General features: G+C 40.0%; 1 protein-coding gene across 2 annotated transcripts in view; it reads left to right on the plus strand.

The window, feature by feature from the left end:
- cmtm7 (CKLF-like MARVEL transmembrane domain containing 7) overlaps positions 1 to 8,443 on the plus strand; it is a 14,014-nt gene extending 5,571 nt beyond the window's left edge. Inside the window, exons 4-6 of one of the 2 annotated variants that reach the window (XR_013845535.1) lie at positions 142 to 223; positions 1,628 to 7,957; positions 8,408 to 8,443. Coding sequence is in view for 1 of the 2 variants with exons in the window: in XM_080053375.1 (XP_079909501.1) it covers positions 142 to 223; positions 1,628 to 1,641 (96 nt within the window). In the remaining variant the exon portion in view is untranslated. Of the gene's footprint in view, positions 1 to 141; positions 224 to 1,627; positions 8,048 to 8,407 lie in introns of those variants that run through there. The other variant, XM_080053375.1, reaches the window with a different exon arrangement.
- The last annotated feature ends 11,557 nt before the right edge of the window (positions 8,444 to 20,000 follow it).

Here is a 20,000-nt window from a genome sequence, read left to right on the forward strand (position 1 = left end):
ATTTTAACCGCCAAGTGTGGACTCCTATTTCTGGTCATTTAAAAAATACAAAAACACACACAGACACACACACACACACACACACACACTCACACACACACACACGGATTAACTATGATGTAATTTCCTGTTTGTCTGCAGGTGTTTGGTTTCCTAGCAACCTTCCTGATGGCCGTTAGTTTGTGGACGTCTTACAGCATGACCTGTGGCGTTCACCAGACCGGTACGTATTCATTGTTTCATGTATTTTAGTAACAGGGCTGGCAGTTTGAACACGTTTATCGCCATTCATTAAAATCGGAGCATATCTTGATAAATAAATAAATAATTGTTTTTTCATATTATCCAACCAATCCTTTTTTGAAAATTTTTCTTTTTTTTTTTTTTTTTTTTTACTCTTTTTTTGTCTTTATCAGTCTTTCCCAATTTTTCAAAAGAATGTCCAAAAAAAGTCTTAAAAAAGTTGCAAAACAAAATCCAAAATCCAGTTGGAGAAACCTCTTATAAAAGGCTCCAATTGTAAGTGACTGTAACAAGACTGAAGTATTCCTTGTTTTTTTTGTTTTTTTTCTGTTTTGTCGTTTTTTCCTAATTTTTCAGATCTTACTGTAGACTGTAGGAAATGGAACGGTAATATGGACTCAAAAACTGTTGTGAAATTCAAAATAATATGATTTTAAACATGAGAAAAATTATTTAAAAAATGCATAGTACATAATACTCTGATATCCCAGCTTTTCCACGACCCTTTAACACACCATCACAACACATCAGGTCGTTTTAGTGACATTTGAAACCATTGATGGTAAAGTGGTTCATTGAAACAGAGACAGAGACAGTGTCCTGAATTATTTAACACTAATAAGAACATGAGTCAGTAAGGGCGCGCACACACACACACACACACACACACAAACACACACACACACACACACACACACACACACACAAAAGTCTAGTTTGGCCAGTGGGACAAAAAAAATTAGCATGACAAATGAGGAATGCTACAAATGCTTACAGCGCTTACCAGCCATTAAAGGAAAGGAAATGCATAATTATTAGGATTTTCTCTGGACACTGAAGCCGCTGTGTTTCATATCAGCAACATGTGAGGGACGCTCACATGATGGTGATTAGTTCTTACTCACGGTTGGTACTGACTGAGTATGGAATGTGTAGAAAATGCTTGATTTTAAATTTTATTTTCAAGGTTTGAAATTGTGTCTAAACATATTAGGCAAGGCAAGTTTAGTTCTTCTTTTACACAAATGTTAGGCTGACAAAACCATACTATTAAAAATGTGCAATTATTATTTTTTCTAACGTATTTTGATTAAGAATAAAATTGATTTTGCTTAAACAGCTTCCACATTATGTGACCCAGTGACTCAAAATCAGCAAATGAATAGCAGTGGTGGATGATGCCATCTTTAGTAACTTTAGCTTCTTGTCCTTGAAGGCCACCGTAGCTCCTGTAAATTCTCCCAAAGGTAGTGATTACCAAGGGGAACAATCTCACCACTAGATGATGCTAAAATACTCCAATATTACTCACTAGACTTTTTAAAATGTGTGTACAAACCCTCTTAACTGCAATTAACTAACGTTTTTCTCAATTTTTTTCCAGGTGCCACGGTTTAAAAAATCCCCAACAACTTAGTCCATTGAAGGAACCAGAAGTCTCCAGTATTTGCTGTTGTCCTGGTCTATTGTTCTGCCTAGCAACCGCCCGGTAACTAAACCTGATTGGATAATAATTCTTCACTGCAGAGCGAATGAAAATCAAGCCCAAGCTGTATCCAGGACCAACCATCAACCGTTGTTTGCAACAATTTTGAAAATGTAAAAATCTCCAGTTATTATTACCATGAAAAACCAACTCAAAAGGGACATTTAATACAGTATATATATATAAGTCAGAATCTAATGACTTGTTCAGCCACTTTTCCCTGTTTAAAACGGTGCTCAGTATCACATTTTAATAGCAAAAATATATCCGCTACATATTTTGGTAAAAATCTAAATTTTACAAATGACAGTCAGTACGTTTACATGCATAGTAGGGGTACTCTTAGTGGAGCTATGGTTCTAAATCCGATTCACGACAATAGGTTGAGAATTGGGAAATTTCAACTGCTTTCAGATGGCTAGAATATTATCCTTTGCTGGTTGACTAAGACTAAAATAGTTACAGAGTCTTTGAAAAATAAATAAAAATTAAATACTAGTTACCGAGAGTCTAGCGGTGAGCGAGTGGCAAACTGGTGCCATATCGAGCGGTGGTGTATGGATGAAATTACAGCTCTGTACATTTAGTATATTGCTGTACGTGCGCAGACAGCTTTTTTTCTTATTCAATTGCTGTTGTCTTTATTTTAGCTATAAATGCTAATCGACGTGAAACTGGAGCTCAGAACGTATAGGCGAGTTACTGAGTAGTTTGGCTCTCAACCGCATAATCTGTGCGGTGCGTTGGGTTGAGTCTGAGAAATTCGATTTTTAAAACGATTTCAGTCGGACTTAAACAATAGATCGATTTTCTCAAACGTCATGTAAACGTACTGACTGCGGTTTAAACAATCAGTCCTTTACTGTTGTTGCTGTAAACATTTACCATCATCCCCTGACAATCCCTCCCTACAAAAATAACTTCACCCTTTAAAGATGCTACGAGGAACTTTCAGTTTGTGTTAATTCTAGCGCCTCCTTTAGACAAAAGCGGTAGTGTTTTTACTATGCCAGCTGTTGTTCCTGGGTGAGCGTATACCCATGACAAAGGCATTAAGAACAACTATGTAAAAATAGCATCATTTTACACTGATGGTCTCGTTTGCTGTTACATGTCATTTCTGATCATCAGAGGAAAAATTAGACTGTTTCAGAAATATTTAAAAGTTCCTCGTAGCGACTTTAAGCTCGTCTGCTATCAAACATCTAGAGAGGCTTTGTAGATGTTTAAAGACCTTGTCCACACATAGAAGGATATTTCTAAAAATGCATTTTGTTGCAAAACGTTTAAGAAACTATGTCTACGCGACAACGCAAAAGACACCAGGCCGATAGGTGACGACAATATGTCTCGTCCAAAACTGAAGAATTTGTGTTATGGGTCTTTCTCATCTAAAGGGAACTATTTTATGGCAAAAGCAAAACCAATTCATATGTTTCAACGGACAACGAATTGGAAATACTGGTTCGAGTTAATCTTGAACACGCTAAAACATTTTTTTTTGTAATTGCATCAAATTTGTTTACAAGTTTAGTTAGTACAAGAAAATAAAACACTTAGGCATCAATGTACAATTACAATGTGGATGCTCAAGTTGAGGTTATGGTGTCAGCGTTTTACCACAAGCTAAATTTTAGCCATTGACACAAATACAGGAAAAACTCAAAAAAACTTTTTTCCAAAAGTTGACGGCACTCGACAGCCAAAAAAGTGAAATTGAGGTCTTAAATCACAGAAGCAAAGATCTGATTAACGATTAATCAATCTTATATACTCAATACTCAAAAAAATAAATAATAAAAAGCAGATGAAGTATGTTTTCAAAAATATCCCTCAACACGCAGACAAGGGCTTAATATAAAGGTTTTTTTGCTCAAAAGGAATTTCCTTTTATGTGCCATAAAGCGAATCAGACAATTTCAAAAGTCTGAATTTAGCCTCAAGTCTCTTTGTAGCATCTCCTCAGTCGTTTACAGCTCCTAGCTTGATTTGCTCGATTTCACTAACATGTTAAAGATGCTCCGAGGAACTTTCAGTTCGTGTTAATTCTAGCGTCCCCCTTTGGACAAAAGCGGTAGTGTTTTTACTACGCCAGCTGTTGTTCCTGGGTGAGCGTATACCCATGACAAAGGCATTAAGAAAAACTATATAAAAATAGCATTCTTTGCACTGATGGTCTCGTTTGTTGTTACATGTCATTTATGATCATCAGAGGAAAAATGAGACTGTTTCAGAAATATTTAAAAGTTCCTCGGAGCACCTTTAATTCAAACTTCTTTTATTCCACTATTCTACTATTTCAACCGCGAATGCTGAAAACTATTTTAAAATAGTTTTTTTCTTAAATTGTCCACCAATGACCTGATGCACAGTAGGCTATAGCCCTTAAGATTCACTAGCTACATTTTTACAGAAGACAAAAAAACAACACACTTTGCATGCTAATGTTTTCTATTAGCATGCTCAAACATCACTCAAGGGCTAGTACTTACATGTGCTGAAAAAAACAAAAAACAAAAGCATGTTCAAAAGTTGAATTCAATTGAAACGGGACCGTAGCTAGCATGCTAACAATGCAAGCGAACACAAAAGGCAACAAAACGTCCGGCTTTCTCTCTGTGATTCAAAGATAAGTCTGGGGAAATTCTGTATTTTTGTTATTGTCAAGAAATCTCATGTGCAAAATCAAAACTATCAAACAAGCTACAACTAGCGCCTGGCGATTCTATTCCTCCATACAATAGCTAAACGGTGAAAGACCTGTGTTGGTAGTCGATGCTTTAAAGAAGGTAAAGCTCCTAAGAAGCTACAATATGGTACAAGGTCACTGAGACCTCACACTATGGAAGGTCACAGTAACCTTTGACCTTTGACCTCCAAAATCTATTCAGTTCATCTTTGAGTCAAGAATGGACAATAGTGCAAAGTCTGAAGAAAATCCCTCAAAGTGTTCTGGAGATATTGCATTCATAATAACGTACATGTTGGGATTTGTTGACAATAGTAAAAATATTGGATAACACCAGAGCAAAAGTAATTATACGGCTGTCTTGAAAAGAAAAGTCTACTATTGAAGGTGCTCCGAGGAACTTTCAGTTTTTGTTAATTCTAGCGCCCCCCCCTTTGAAAATAATCGGCAGTGTTTTTTTCTAAGCCAGCTGTTGTTCCTGGGCGAGCGTACTGTATTCCCATGACAAAGGCATTAAGAAAAACTATAAAAATAGCATTCTTTGCACTGATGGTCTCGTTTGCTGTTACATGTAATTCATGATCATCAGAGGAACAATGAGACTGTTTCAGAAATATTTAAAAGTTCCTCGTAGCACCTTTAATAAGATGATATTAATGGTAAAATGACCATAAACTTCTACTGAGTGAACTAAATCACTCTTTACGAAGGCCGTAAATATAATGAAAATATCCAAAAAGGTTAAATTCTCTGCTTCTGTATTAATAGGCATTTCTTACATACGTTACATCATACTGTCTGGTTTCCCTCACAGAAACAACCTCGACTCTACAACTGTCTTTGGTGCTTTTTAAAAAACTACTAACTGTTAAACATTTCAATTTAAAGAAGCTACGATTAACTTTTAGTAAGTGTTAATTCTTGCTCCCCCTTTGGAAAAAGCGGTAGTGTTTTTACCACGCCAGCTGTTGTTCCTGGGTGAGAGTATACCCATGACAAAGGCATTAAGAAAAACTATATAAAAATAGCATTCTTTTGCACTGATGGTCTGGTTTGCTGTCACATGTAATTTATGATCATCAGAGGAAAAATTAGACTGTTTCAGAAATATTTAAAAGTTCCTCGTAGCTACTTTAATTTCAATATGAACCTCATGCATTCAAAAAGCACATCTGTTTTAAAAACTCTTAATACTGTTAGCTGCGTCCGTTTAATCTTCAAAACGTTGATTACGTAATTTAGCAACTTAGCATTTTAGCCTAGCAGTGTTCAAAAAGTAGTAGGAAATGTTGAAATCATCTTTAAGCACAATTTGCAGACACATTTTAGTCTGTTCCCCCCCACACAAATATAAGGTTGTTTTGCTAACAGTAAAGCTAACAAGTTGTAACTCAATATAAAAAGCATGAGGCTTGATTATTAACTATAGAAGCTGCTAGTTTGATAGTGAGGAAAGCTAACAGCTAGTCATTTTTGCATATCTAGATCAATCAAATTAGAGAAATGTTTGTAGAATTAAACTTGATGCTGACTATTTAAAGCTATAGTGCGTAACTTCTGTCACCCCATGAGGAATTCTGAGTTATTACAACGACACTGTCGGTGCATCTACATGAGGTAAAGCCTTCAGTGATGGCTCATGGATTTTATACCTTCAGCTGTACATCCAGGTTTTTTCTTAGCAGTAGAATCAACAACTGAAACATTTCTTGGGCTCTTCTTGGGATTTTGCTGAGCTCCTGCACCAGTGTCAAGGGGGGGACACCAGTTTGTAAACGCTGCCATACTAAGAAATACAGAGAGAGTTTTGTGGAGCTGATAGGCCTTGTCAACTTTGTGTCAACTTGTTTGGCGATGGCTTGAATGTAACAGACATTTGTTTTATATGAAAAAGTTACGCACTATAGCTTTAAAGACAGAGGGTTTCGGTCTGTGATTTAGTGAGGAAAACGTCCTGCCACCTATTGCTACAAAACTCTGAACTCAGATTACTGCCTTACTGTTGATCAGATGCCAAAAATCTTAAGAGATCTTGAATGTGTCCTTACATTTCCTCTCTCAGAAATAAGGATGTATCTGTAATTGGGATGAAAAAAAAGCGAATGTTTCACTTTGGTTATGTTTAGGTCTACCGGACAAATTATTATGAGATGTAAAGGTATAGTCAGTGATTCTAGAAGAATGCTAGTTGTCAAAAATCACCTTTTCGTCAAAATCAGTGAATATCTCCTCACAATCCGCTACCTGTCTGTACTGTGTGTGTTCTGACAAAAATCCAGTGTTAATACACAGCCTAGGCTCTGTAAACTGGTATGTAAACAAAGGATGCCCATCCACTGTGGCTAGCAACATGTCCGTTTACAGAGCCTAGGCTGTGTATTAACACTGGATATTTTGAACACACAGTACAGAGATATTCACTGATTTTGACAGAGAAGGGATTTTGACAACAGGCGTTCTCCAGAATCACTGACTCCACCTTTAATTAAAAAGATATGAATGTGAAATCAGCGGTCACAATTTTTGCTGTTAACGATTGTCCACGTGTGTCTCAGTTTCTCACAAAGTCTATGGTTCTTTACAGTATTATAGTCACAACTATTCACCAGGCAAACGTCACTGCTTTACACTTACAGAACTTGTTTTGAAGTAGTTTTTTTGTGATGGTCCAAAATGTTCACACACGCTGTGTATTCGCTGCTTCACTGTACAATACGATATTTTATTTTAATATTTTTGCACTGGACCAGTTTGACATTTGAATGCTTTATTTCTTATATTCATGATAGATGCACTGATAAAACTTCTTAAAGGTGCAGTGTGTAGTATTGGTATATTTAGTGGCATCTAGTGGGGAAAATTAAAGATTGCAACGCTCCCTTGCTAACCCCTCCCTTAGGGGAGAATTTACAGAAGCTACGGTGGCCTTCAAGGACAAGAAGCTAGTTACTAAAGATGGCATCATCCACCACTGCCTCAAGTCTTTCCTACAATATCAAGTGATGGGGTGAAGATGTATTTAGTTATTTATTCTATAGTACTTCTTCTTCTTGGTCTTCCAACAGGTGCATTTCCCCAGGATGTAGATATAAAAACATGTGAGGCTGTTGAATACTACACACTGCAACTTTAAATGCCGGAACACTGGTTTAGTAATCTAGAAATATGTGTGTGCTTTGATTTTGTATTTCTATTGTTGAAACTTTTGATATATAGAGTTTTACCATCAGCCCACGATCAAGTTTTGGTGTTGAATTTGGATATATTTTATTGGTTTATATATTTTGTTTGATATATTTGATTGGTGCATCCTTTCTGTTCGGACCCAAACGCTGGGTTCTTATATCGCTGCCTGGAAGTTCAGTCTGGAGCCTGAATGAGCCTTTGAGTCAGTCAAATATTTTGGCTTTTCGATGTTTTTTTTGGAGATTTTAAGTTCTAAAACTAAGGGCACACTCACACTAGTCCCAGTTGATCCAGGCCTAGGCTCCATTGCTTCTTGCCAGTACGTCACCACGTCTTAAAGGCCTACTTCACCGGTTTGAATATGAAGGTGTATTGAATTCTGAGATCCTATGTAGTATAAATGTGCAAAAAAAATTGAAATTGGTTCATCCTAGCCTGAGAAAAGGCCGAAAGAGTGTTTTTTTTAACCCTATATTAATCTTACTGTGACATCACAGTAAGATAAATATAGGGTTAAAAAAAAACCTTACTTTGTAAATATTACTGTGATTTCTCCTACTGTGACATCACAGTAATATTTACAAAGTAATTTTTTTTTTAACCCTATATTTATCTTACTGTGATGTCACAGTAAGATTAATATAGGGTTAAAAAAAACACTCTTTCTGCCTTTTCTCAGGCTAGGATGAACTGATTTTTTTTTTTTTTGCACATTTATACTACATAGGATCTCAGAATTCAATACACCTTCATATTCAAACCGGTGAAGTAGGCCTTTAATACATGGTCTTAAAAAGTGTGAGTCAGTCAGTCAGTCAGTCAGTCAGTCAGTCAGTCAGTCAGTCAGTCAGTCAGTCAGTCAGTCAGTCAGTCAGTGTGTGCGTGTGTGTGTGTGTGTGTGTGTGTGTGTGTGTGTGTGTGTGTGTGTGTGTGTGTGTGTGTGTGTGTGTGTGTGTGTGTGTGTGTGTGTGTGTGTGTGTGTGTGTGTGTGTGTGTGTGTGTGTGTGTGTGTGTGTGTGTGTGTGTGTGTGTGTGTGTGTGTGTGTGTGTGTGTGCGTGCGTAGCAGGAGCACTGGGAGAACACACTAGACTTTAGGGGGCAACAGGGCCAAGGGACCGGGACACATGACTAGTGTGAATGCGCCCTAACTAGTCACATCATCATCAAATGTTCTCCTTTTCAGAAAATAGTCCAAACTTTGCATTGGAAGTTCATTCTTGGCTCCAGGCGAGACACACCCAGTTGTTTACATTATTTATTTCTGCATGTGTGTAGAGTATATTCAGATGCTTAACGTCGCAAAGAGACCTGATGTACGTCTGTTAGTCCACTGGGAGAGACAGAGCGCTGGTGAAGGATCTGATAGTTAAAAGGTGCTGAGTCTGGAGGGTCTGAATGGATATCAGAATTTGAAAAACCGAAGAAAATGGATATAAGAACGCATCCAATGGTTGGGGTCTTGCTCAAGGACACAATGGTAGAGATGGGCACCATAGATGTAATAGCAGCCACCACTAGTTGTACTACTAACACCCTCCTGTCCGGTGCCGGGGATCCAACCAGAGACCTCATGGTTACTGGGAGGAGGAACCAGAGGCCTCATGGTTACTGGGAGGAGGAACCAGAGACCTCATGGTTACTGGGAGGAACCAGAGACCCCAAGGTTACTGGGAGGAGGAACCAGAGGCCTCATGGTTACTGGGAGGAGGAACCAGAGACCTCATGGTTACTGGGAGGAGGAACCAGAGACCTCATGGTTACTGGTCGGCCCCTCTTCTCTCTAGGCCATCCTACCACCTTAACACCAGTGAGATATCCATTCAGCACAGGACCAGCCCAGTGGACGCAGACTGTTTAGGTTTTCCTCCAAAGTGCCTTAATGTTCTGTTGATGTAACGAACGATTGGTCCGTTAAAGATGCTGCGAGGAACTTTCATTGTGTGTTAATTCTAGCGCCCCCTTTGGACTAAAGCGGTAGTGTTTTTACTACGCCAGCTGTTGTTCCTGGGTGAGCGTATACCCATGACAAAGGCTTTAAAAAAAACTATGTAAAAATAACATTCTTTGCACTGATGGTCTCGTTTGCTATTACATGTAATTCATGATCATCAGAGGAAAAATTTAGAATGTTTCACAAATATTTAAAAGTTCCTCGTAGCTACTTTAATCTGCAAAGTAACGGACCGATTTGGTTTCAACTAGAAGGAATGTGGAACCATATTTAAAATGGCAGAGGTGTGTGTTCAGGTTTGAGATGGTTTGGGTTTGGAGAAATGAAGTTTATTTTATTTTCTAGAAGAGAAGATGTCCACAGTATTATACGTCGCATCACAACGAGCTCACATGACCTGTGTTGTTTTTTCTACATTTTTTTAAAAAGTGTGTTTAAACTACAAGTTGTGATCTGTTGCATGTTGTAAATTAAAGGCTCATTGCACCATTTCTGTCTCACTGTCTCATTTTACTCACTCCAGTCTGTACTGCTGCAAACTACATGAAAATGATTTGAGTGTGTTATGAAACAACACAAATAACATACCAAATATAAAGATCAGTTCATTTGACATTGACATACAAACATAAAATAATACAATAACATGCTTAATGTGTGTGTGTGTGTGTGTAGCAGCTAATATTTATGTTCATTAGAGGAAAAATTAGACTCTTTAAAGAGGACCTATGATACTTTTTGACTTGTATGACCTATAAACGTTGTTATAATGATTTATAGTCATGTTTAACCATACTAGAGTATCAAATAATGACGTACATGCATTAAGACGTATTCCCTGCTGACCGTCTGGGGTGTCTCTGCATAGCACTAAACACTAGGGCAGCCGGTCGAGAAGTCACGTGTTCAAAGCGGTTCAGAATTTCCGGACATTCTTTTCGTCACACAAGCGGATGTTTCCATCAGGTTTCCATGTATGATAATGCTGCAACATGCCCCCACCTTCCTGCTCAAGTCTGCCTCGCGCCCATGCTCGTGCCACTGAAAGTGTTCCGGAAGGAAGGTAACCAATCACAACGGAGTGGGGTTTGCAGGAGGGGGGGAGGGAGCGGAGAAGCACAAAGCTGAGTGTTGATAGAGACTGCAGTGCGCGCTCAGATGAGAGGAAGAGTGTCCCGAAAATCTACATGGTTTTTTGTGATGTGATTCGTGTCAGGTTGCTCTATAGCAGTTTTTAACAAGAAATGAAGACCAGAAAAGTAGTATAATAGGAGATCTTTAACAAACGTGTAAAATATGATCCAAAAATAACTGATGGTAACGATAGATGATACAATGATGATTTTTGTATTAAGTCAATTCCTTCAATGAACTTTTAAATATAATTTTTATAAATGTTCTGCTTGTTATTTGATGTGTCAGGCTTTGTGTTAATGGGAAACTGTGTGTGTGTCTGTTTGTGCGTGTGTGTTTGTGTGTGTGTGTTGGGAAGCGTACCGAAATCAGCGAACTGTAATGATGTCCCTATTTATGCCCCCATTTGGTTGGGGTTCAATCCAAGCCGTCCCAAAAGGGGTGGAGCTACACACTGCAGTTGATTGGTCCGTGTGAGATAAACCGTGTTAAGAGAAAAATATCAGTGTGCAGCTTTGTTTATTGTTACCATAGTTACAAGGCTGCTATGATGATCAACTAAATGGATTGATTGAGATAGATAGATTAGGCTTAGGCTGTGTCTAAGTGGGTAGGGCGGTCATCCACTGGGTTGCAGGGTTGTTGGTTCGATCCCCATCTCCCCGCCACATGTCCAAGTTTCCCTGGGCAAAGAGACACTGAACCATAAATTGCTCCCGATTTTTACCGTGCGCACTGCTGCTGCTATCGATGTGTGTGATTGGGTGAATGTGTATAAAACATTGTAAAGTGCTTTGGGTCTTTGAAAAAGCAGGGAAAAACCGAAAACATTTTTTTTTTTTTGATCTGGTGAGATTAACATCGTCAAACCTCAAATCCTTTTTATGAATCATCTGAACACAAACATTAACAAGTTGAGTTCCACAGGGAAGCGTTTTGGGTCCCAGCCTGGGACCCAAAACGGGTTTTATTATATTAGCTGAAGATGGCAACATTTAAGCTTTATCAGAGAACGACAACGCATTACCACACAGACCCCTTTCCCACCAACAGGAACCAAGAGCCAGCTCCGGGCTGGTGCTGGGACCAGTTTGCCACTGGTTTCACCCTGGAACAAGTTACGAACCGCCTTATTTCCCACCAACCAGAGCAGTAAAGAGAGCAACGTCATGACTCTGTAAACGTCTGTGTACGTTGCCCGACGTCGCTGCTCTCCTGGCTAATGCTAAAGCTACCGCCAGTTTTAAGTACAACAGCGGCAGATACGTCTTATTTTTACACGTGTTGCCTCTCGCTTTGCTTTGTTAACCAAACACGACCCACACAGCGTATTTTCGCTGCTCGATTTGATCGTCACGTTCGGTAATTATGTTGTATTTACGTCTCGTAGTAGCGGTGTTTTTAAATATGGCGGGCATGAGGTTTGAGTTGGTCTGGTTGGTCAGGATAATCCCTCCCCCGGCCCCTGACGTAGGCGGTTCTTATTTCCAGACCAGCTCAAACCTGTTTTTGATCTGGCACCAGTTTTTCCAGCCCGGAGCCGGCTCTCTGTTAGTGGGAAACTAAAAAACTTGTTTGAACTGGGCACAAGCGCCAAACTATTCCCGATATTTACGTTGGTGGGAAAGGGGTTTCTTTTATCTGTCTCCTGAATAGATAAAACAAGCGGCATACTCAAAATGTTATCTGGCAATTACTGCAGAGCTGAATGAAAAACAAACAAGTGGAGTTCCACAGGGAAGCGTTCTGGGTCCTCGACTATTTCTGGGTTGTAATCGCTGATGAATCGAACACATTGATTGGCTCAGAAGTGATGCTCTGTGGTGACATCATTGTCGACATCATCATAGTCATCGTCCAATCCCTGCTCAGCCTGGGTGGGCGGGGTCGTCCCCATGGAGACGGGAAGGTCATTTCCTACAGTCAGAGCAGAATGTAGAGAATTCATCTACTGTTAATTATGAAGAGTTCTCTTAGAGACCGCTGTCAGTCATCAACAACAGAGTGAGAAAGATTGACTGGGGCTGGGTATCATTGACTGAAATGCCTCCATACCATCAAGTATAGAAAATACTCTTGTCGTTTAGAACCAAATTTCAAGCTCCAAATTTCCTTTTCAGCTCATTTAAAGTTTGATTTATTCATATTTATATTATGTCAAAATGCCAAGCAGCTGAAATACAAAACCATAATGTGTAATGTCATCTTGTAACAGCAGATTTCATAAAATTGAGAAAAAAGTATCTTTCAGGAACCGGTATCGAAGTCAGGGTGTCGGTATCTATTGATATTAAACACTTTTGAACGATACCCAGCTCTAGGATAGATAGATAGATAGATAGATAGATAGATAGATAGATAGATAGATAGATAGATAGATAGATAGATAGATAGATAGATAGATAGATAGATAGATAGATAGATAGATAGATAGATAGATAGATAGATAGATAGATTGATGAGTGTGTGTGTGTAAGGTCGTTACCTCTGTGCCTGTGTCGATACAGAGACACCATGAGGACGGTGGACACGCAGTACGGGCAGAAGACCAGCAGGTGGCAGAGCAGTCGGATCACAAGCCGGTAGTGGGGGGTTGGAGGGGGCGGGGCTAACGGAACAGGGGGCGTGTCTGTAGTTATAATGGGCGGGGCAGATACGACTTGAGGTGGGCCTAATGAGACAGAGTGTGTGGATGTGGTAGTAAGGGGCAGGGTTACTGGCGTGGCTTTGGTTGTTGCTGTGGTTGTAGGTTTACCTGTGGAGAGAATCCCGCTTTGGTCAGATTCAGAATCAGAAAACGTAATTGTCTTTTGGTGCTCAAACAACAAACAGGACAAAAACTAAATCAGACAAACTGAATAAAATAACTATTAAAAGTAAATTAGAGGATACAAAGATACAAAACATATAATGTGTGTGCAAAGTAGCAGAGGGTAGATGTGGGCGTGTGGATCTTATTTAAGATGTTCATGGCAGTGGGATTGAACAAGTTTCTGCACATGTTTTTCTTTGCTGGGGGGGGGGGGTCTTGTGGAGATAGTAAAACTTCCTCACCTGTGACAGAGATCCAACTTTCTGGAGAATACCAGTCATAGACGCGACATTTGTAGAGGCCTTCATCTGACTCGTTAACATGGCGGAGGGTCATGTGACCTGCGGGCCCAGTCCCTATGAAGGAGCCATCTTTATAGAACCCAGCTGAGTGGATGGAGGTACGGTACCTATAATTACAGCGCAGAGTGACATTATCTCCCTCCATCACAGGCTGGACAGGACTCTCCAGGATCACTAGATCATCTTAACACAGAGACAAACTCCAGCGGTTACACTCAGCTTCATCAACACTTAGAATGTTTACATGACGTTAAGAGAAAATAGAGTTATTGTGTTAGTCCGAATGAGATTAGCTTGAATTACTAAACAACTTGAGCTAACACCCTGATAATGCGCTTAAGCGTTTCTCTGTAACTGAGCTCCACAGTTTCCTGCTGGAGGCTTTGAGCAGGAAGTCAAATAGACATCAATGCAGAACAACAAAGTTTGAATGTAAACGTAGTGACTGACTGCACAGTCTGATCTTACCAGCGACACTGATGGTGACGGGGTTACTGGTTGCTCCCTCTCTGGACTCACACCAGTAAACTCCTCTGTCCCATGGATGGATGTTGCTGATGTCACAGGAAGAACCATCCGATGTTCCCCAGGTAGATCCACACTCAATCCTGGTCTGTTTGGTCGTGTTCCTCCTTATAGTCCATCCAGCAGAAATGTCTTCACAGCTCAGAGAGACACGCGTATAGGGATGAAACTGAAGTCTGTTGGGACTCACAGTCAGACGAGCTGCAGGAAATGAGATAATGTTTCAGCTGATAGGCGTCATATTAAAAGCTCAACTTCAATGTTTAACAAAGCCTCTGTGCGTCTAAAATGTCCTTTTTTATTCAAAGATGATTTTTTTTGCATTTTCAAGCTTTATTTGACAGTACAGAGTTGAAATGGGGAGACAGAGAGAGAGAGGGAGAGAGAGAGAGAAAGAGAGAGAGAGAGACAGAGAGAGAGAGAGGGGGGATGACCTGCAGTAAAGGTCCATGGGCCAATATGGTGAGTGCTCTATCCACTAAACCACCAGAGCGCCCCTAAACGGACTTCCTATGGGACCAAGAACCACACACACACACACACACACACACACACACACACACACACACACACACACACACACACACACACACACACACACACACACACACACAGACACACACACACACACACACACACACACACACACAGACACACACACACACACACACACACACACACACACACACACACACACACACACACACACACACACACACACACACACACACACACACAGTGATGTTGACCAACCTTGAGTTGCACTGCAGCACAGCATTGTGATCGGCCCTGAAATGAAATGAGAAGATTTTTATCTAACATAAGAATTTACTTAAATTTTTCTCTATAACATATTGTTGCCTATTCCTTCCTTCACACAGAACATTGAATATATATTAATATAGATTGTACTTACAGAGTAGCCATTGTACAGATGTTGTTCCCATTGTAAGGCCAACGGATCTGAGTGAAGGGTAGAAAGTGACAGTGTGGTTTCCTGCTCAAGTTTTATAACGGAAGTGAAATGCATTTTATTCCTTCCTGATCGTGCTGCATTGGATGTGTTTTCCCGTGCTCCACACTGACCAACCGACAGGCGTACGGCACTAACTTAAAGGAATACTTCACCCAAACAGAACCGGCGTTCTATCATTATAAAATCACTATTATAATATAATGAATGAGGTTTTTCTTCCCTCAGTCCTTCCTCAGTCTTCCCTTGGCCCAGAGGCTAGTTTCAGGTAGCTGGTTTTACATACTCTGGGTTTAATCCTGCGCTCTGAGTTTGTCAGAGCGCAGGGTTGACGAGCAACTCTGGGTTTTGGGTTTCAGAACAGTGGACCAGCGTTGGGTCAATCAACTCTGAGCGTGTTCACTCTGGGTGGAGCGTGTGCGTAAAAGCCATCGTCAATGGATCGCTGATAACATGATTCACCATGGAAACAGTAGACACAAATGCTTGATTCTCCCACTTCTCCACTTCTAAAAAAAAAAAGAAAAAAAAGAAAACTTCTCCGCTCCTCCCACTAGAGTAAGAAATATGAACGAATGAGCTTATGGAGAAGAATGAACGAGGATATTGTCTCATAACTCTGATCTAATCACCTCGGCAATTCAGAAAAAAAATGGTGCAACATTTTTTTGTCAAGAGCATCATTGCTTCCGTATGAGAAGCAATCTATTCTAAGAATTAAGTTACGCATATCAGCAGCAACACAAGTATTAAGCTGCCGCTGCACAGCATTGCTGACAGTGTTTTATATTCGCTGTATTATGTAGGCAAGCTATACTAGCCTACTGTGCAGTAAACAGACTGTGGCTTCTTTTAAATGGGGAGTGAAAGATATTAACGTTTGACACATAAGGTGACAGTTTCCATTGTAGATCCTGATTGATTTATTACCAGATCCCTTGTCCTCTAGTGATCACAGTTTAAATTATTATATTATTTCTATATTCATATTGGGCTATTTAACGAGGCTTGTCTGTGACTTTGGGATGACACAAGTGAATAGTAACGATCGCGTGCAGCCGCAGAATTACATTTCAACCTGACATAAATAGCCTATGTTCAGTGGCACAGACGTTAAAAAACTCCCGATGATAATACAAATAAATAATGAGATACATACAATACAATAGGTTTATTAATCTGAATGTAGAGCCTGTTTAAGATGTGTAAGGTGGCCGCATATGAACGGCACGAGGGCTGAGAACTAAGCTACTGATCAGATAAATGATCGATCAAACGTAAAATCATCAGGAAATGATAAAAACATCCCGATGGAGATTTCTATGGAGTGATTTTGCTTCAAACTGTACAGGGACGCGTTGTGTCAGTGACTCTTTCTTCAGTCGGAGCTGCAGCGTAAAGTGAAAACAAACTCAGAGTAGGTCTAACCACCTCCCGAGCAGGTTAGACCCACGGCGAAACGGGAAACCGAGAGTTTCCACTAACGCAGAGCGAGCAAACTCTGGGTTGCCTCAAAACCAGCTACCTGAAACAGGCCTCAGCTGTCCTGTTAATCCTAACCCTACATGTTACCATGTGTGACGTCACACATGGTAAAATTTAGGGTTAGACAGTGAGACCATAAAACACTTTCTGCCTTTTCTCAGGCTAGGATGAACCGATTTCTAAAATGTTTGCACATTTATACTACATAGGATCTCAGAGTAGTAATTAGATGTGTTAATTTCAAGTTGAAGTTTCGTTTTCCCTTCTAAATTGAAGGTAAGGGAAAGAAACCAGACCACATTTACCTGAATGAAGACCTTAAATGAGTGTGGCCATTTTGGAACATTTGCAAAAAAGAAAATTGTCTGGATTCTTGACACTCAGACCAAAATAGTTTTATAGACCTTTGCCTTCAATTTAGAAGTGAAAACTAAACTTTTACATCAACTTGAAATGACATAAACTTGGGACATTTATTTATTCCATCCTAACATGGCTCCTTGGTCTTGCCTCTTGCTTTTATATCCGTCTCATCCCTGTCTGTTTTCATAAGGAGGCTCTGTCAATGTGACGTCACTTCTGGTGCGCACTGGATTGATTGTGGGTCAGAATCGCCCCAAATAGTATGCTGATTTCAACACTAAAAATCTTGGTTGGATCTTGTAGACATCTGAGTATTTTTTAAGCACACTAAATTGACCACCAGAATTAGGACGTCCTAAATCTTCTTTATACCAAACTAAATAGTAGGAAGTGTGGGGATTGGAACGCAGGGTGAGTGTCAAGGCACAACACTGTGAATCAATTCAATGTAAAGCAATCAGAGAGTCACTAGATGGCAGCATTGACCTGTTAAATCACACACACACTTTCACTGATCAGTTAGTGTTTGTTCTGTGTGTGTGTGTGTGTGTGTGTGTGTGTGTGTGTGTGTGTGTGTGTGTGTGTGTGTGTGTGTGTGTGTGGCTGTGTGTATGTTCATGGCTATGTGTGTGTGTGTAGTTGTGTGTGTGTGTGTGTGTGTGTGTGTGTGTGTGTGTGTGTGTGTGTGTGTGTGTGTGTGTGTGTGTGTGTGTGTGTGTGTGTGCGTGGCTGTGTGTGTGTTTGGCTGTGTATATTTGTGGCTGTGTGCATGTGTGTGTGTGTGTGTGTGTGTATCATCATCTTTGCCCTTTCACCATCTGACTGCAGCCAGATTTAGACACATGATCAATGTGTCACTGAGACAAACATTTACAACATGCCCGTTTTACAGAGCCTAGGCTGTTTATTAACACTGGGTTTATTTTACAGGGTACACACAGTACAGACAGGTATATTGCATGTTGTTTGTTGTGTGCACCTTTGTTTACATAAGCTTTGCTGTTGTTAAAAAATAAAGGTTGAATTAAGGAAAAACTCAAATAAATTAAATCAAAATAAATTATTTGTAAACACAAAGAGAGCCACATCCGTAATTTAAAGGCCTACTTCACTAGTGGGAATATGAAGGTGTATTGAACTCTGAGATCCTATGTAGTATAAATGTGCAAACATTTTAGAAATCGGTTCATCCTAGCCTGAGAAAGAGTGTTTTATGGTTTCACTGTCTAACCCTACATTTTCCCATGTGTGACATCACACTAGTAAAAATGTACGTTTAGGATTAACAGGACAGCTGGGCCAAGGGAAGACTGAGGGAAGACTGAGGGAAGAAAAACCTAATTCATTATATTATAATAGTGATTTTATAATGATAGAACACCAGTTCCGTATGGGTGAAGTATTCCTTTAAGTTACTGCTGTACGCCTGCCACAGTTGGCCAGTGTTTGGTGCAAAGGAGAACAAGTCCAATGCAGCACAAAGAATTCTACTATCTATCCGTGGTTCCATGTTGAAGTTTTTTGGGTCTTTAATCAGTTTAACACCTAGGCTCTATGAACTGGTACATAAACAAAGAAGCATTTGACAAACACACACACACGCGCGCACACACACACACACACACACACACACACAGAATTCTACTATCTTCCATGTTGAAGTTCTATTTTGTCCTTCATCAGTTCCACACTTCAAAGGGGATTCCACTTTAGTTTCCATAGCAACAGAGAGCCAGCCCAGCGCTCACAGCAGAATGAAAATATCATTTCACCCAAAACCGATTTAAAGGTCCTGAAACTTTGTCTTTATACGTACAAGAGGTTAGTGTAAGGGTTAGTGGAAAAGAGTGGATTATATATATATTTTTCTATCCTTTATTTCTACAGGTAAATCCCATTGAGACCGAAGACTCTTTTTCAAGGGAGACCTGTTTTCCTTTCCCACGTTACCATTCACACACACATAGCAGGCTAACTATCGACATTCACACGAGGCAAGGTGGGTTAAGTGTCTTGCCCAAGGACACAACAACTATGACACAGGTGGCAGGGCGGGGATCGAACCTCCAACCCTTTGATCATCAGCCGACCCGCTCTACCACCTGAGACACAGTTAAGTTATATCAATGTCAATGATCAAATTCCTTCGTGATTTTCTCTACTTATGACATCTATTGCAGCATGTCCGTCCTGGGAGAGGGATCCCTTACTCTGTCCACTCTCCCTGAGATTTCTAAATTTTTAAAAAATCCCGGTAAAGGGTTTTTTACTGGGAGTTTTTTCTCAGCCGAGCTAAGGGTGTAAGGGCAGAGGGTGTCATATTGTATCATAGTGTATGGAATGTAAAGCCCACTGAGACAAATGTCTATTTGTGATATTGGGCTATACAAATAAAACTGATTTTATTTGATTTTAACATTATTTTAACTTATTAAAGGTGGAGTCAGTGATTCTGGAGAACGCTTGTTTTTGAAAATCATTTATTGTGAAATGCCCCTTTATATACATGCCAGTTTACAGAACCTAGGCTGTGTATTAAAAGAATGTTCTTCGGTGCACACACAGTACAGACAGGTAGCGGATCATGAGGAGATATTCACTGATTTTGACAAAATGTGAATTTGACGACAAAGCGTTCTCCAGAATCACTGACTGCACCTTTAAGTCGGAAACAGGAAATGTGAGTTCCTCTCTCTATCTGTGTAAGTGTGTGTGTGTGTGTGTGTGCGTGTGTGTGTGTGTGTGTGTGTGTGTGTGTGTGTGTGTGTGAGAGAGAGAGAGAGAGTGTTTGTGAGTGTGTGTGTGTGTGTGTGTGTGTGTGTGTGTGTGTGTGTGTGTGTGTGTGTGTGT

This window comes from Ammodytes marinus (assembly GCF_949987685.1).
Source record: "Ammodytes marinus genome assembly, chromosome: 25".
Classification (NCBI taxonomy): Eukaryota; Metazoa; Chordata; class Actinopteri; order Uranoscopiformes; family Ammodytidae; genus Ammodytes; species Ammodytes marinus.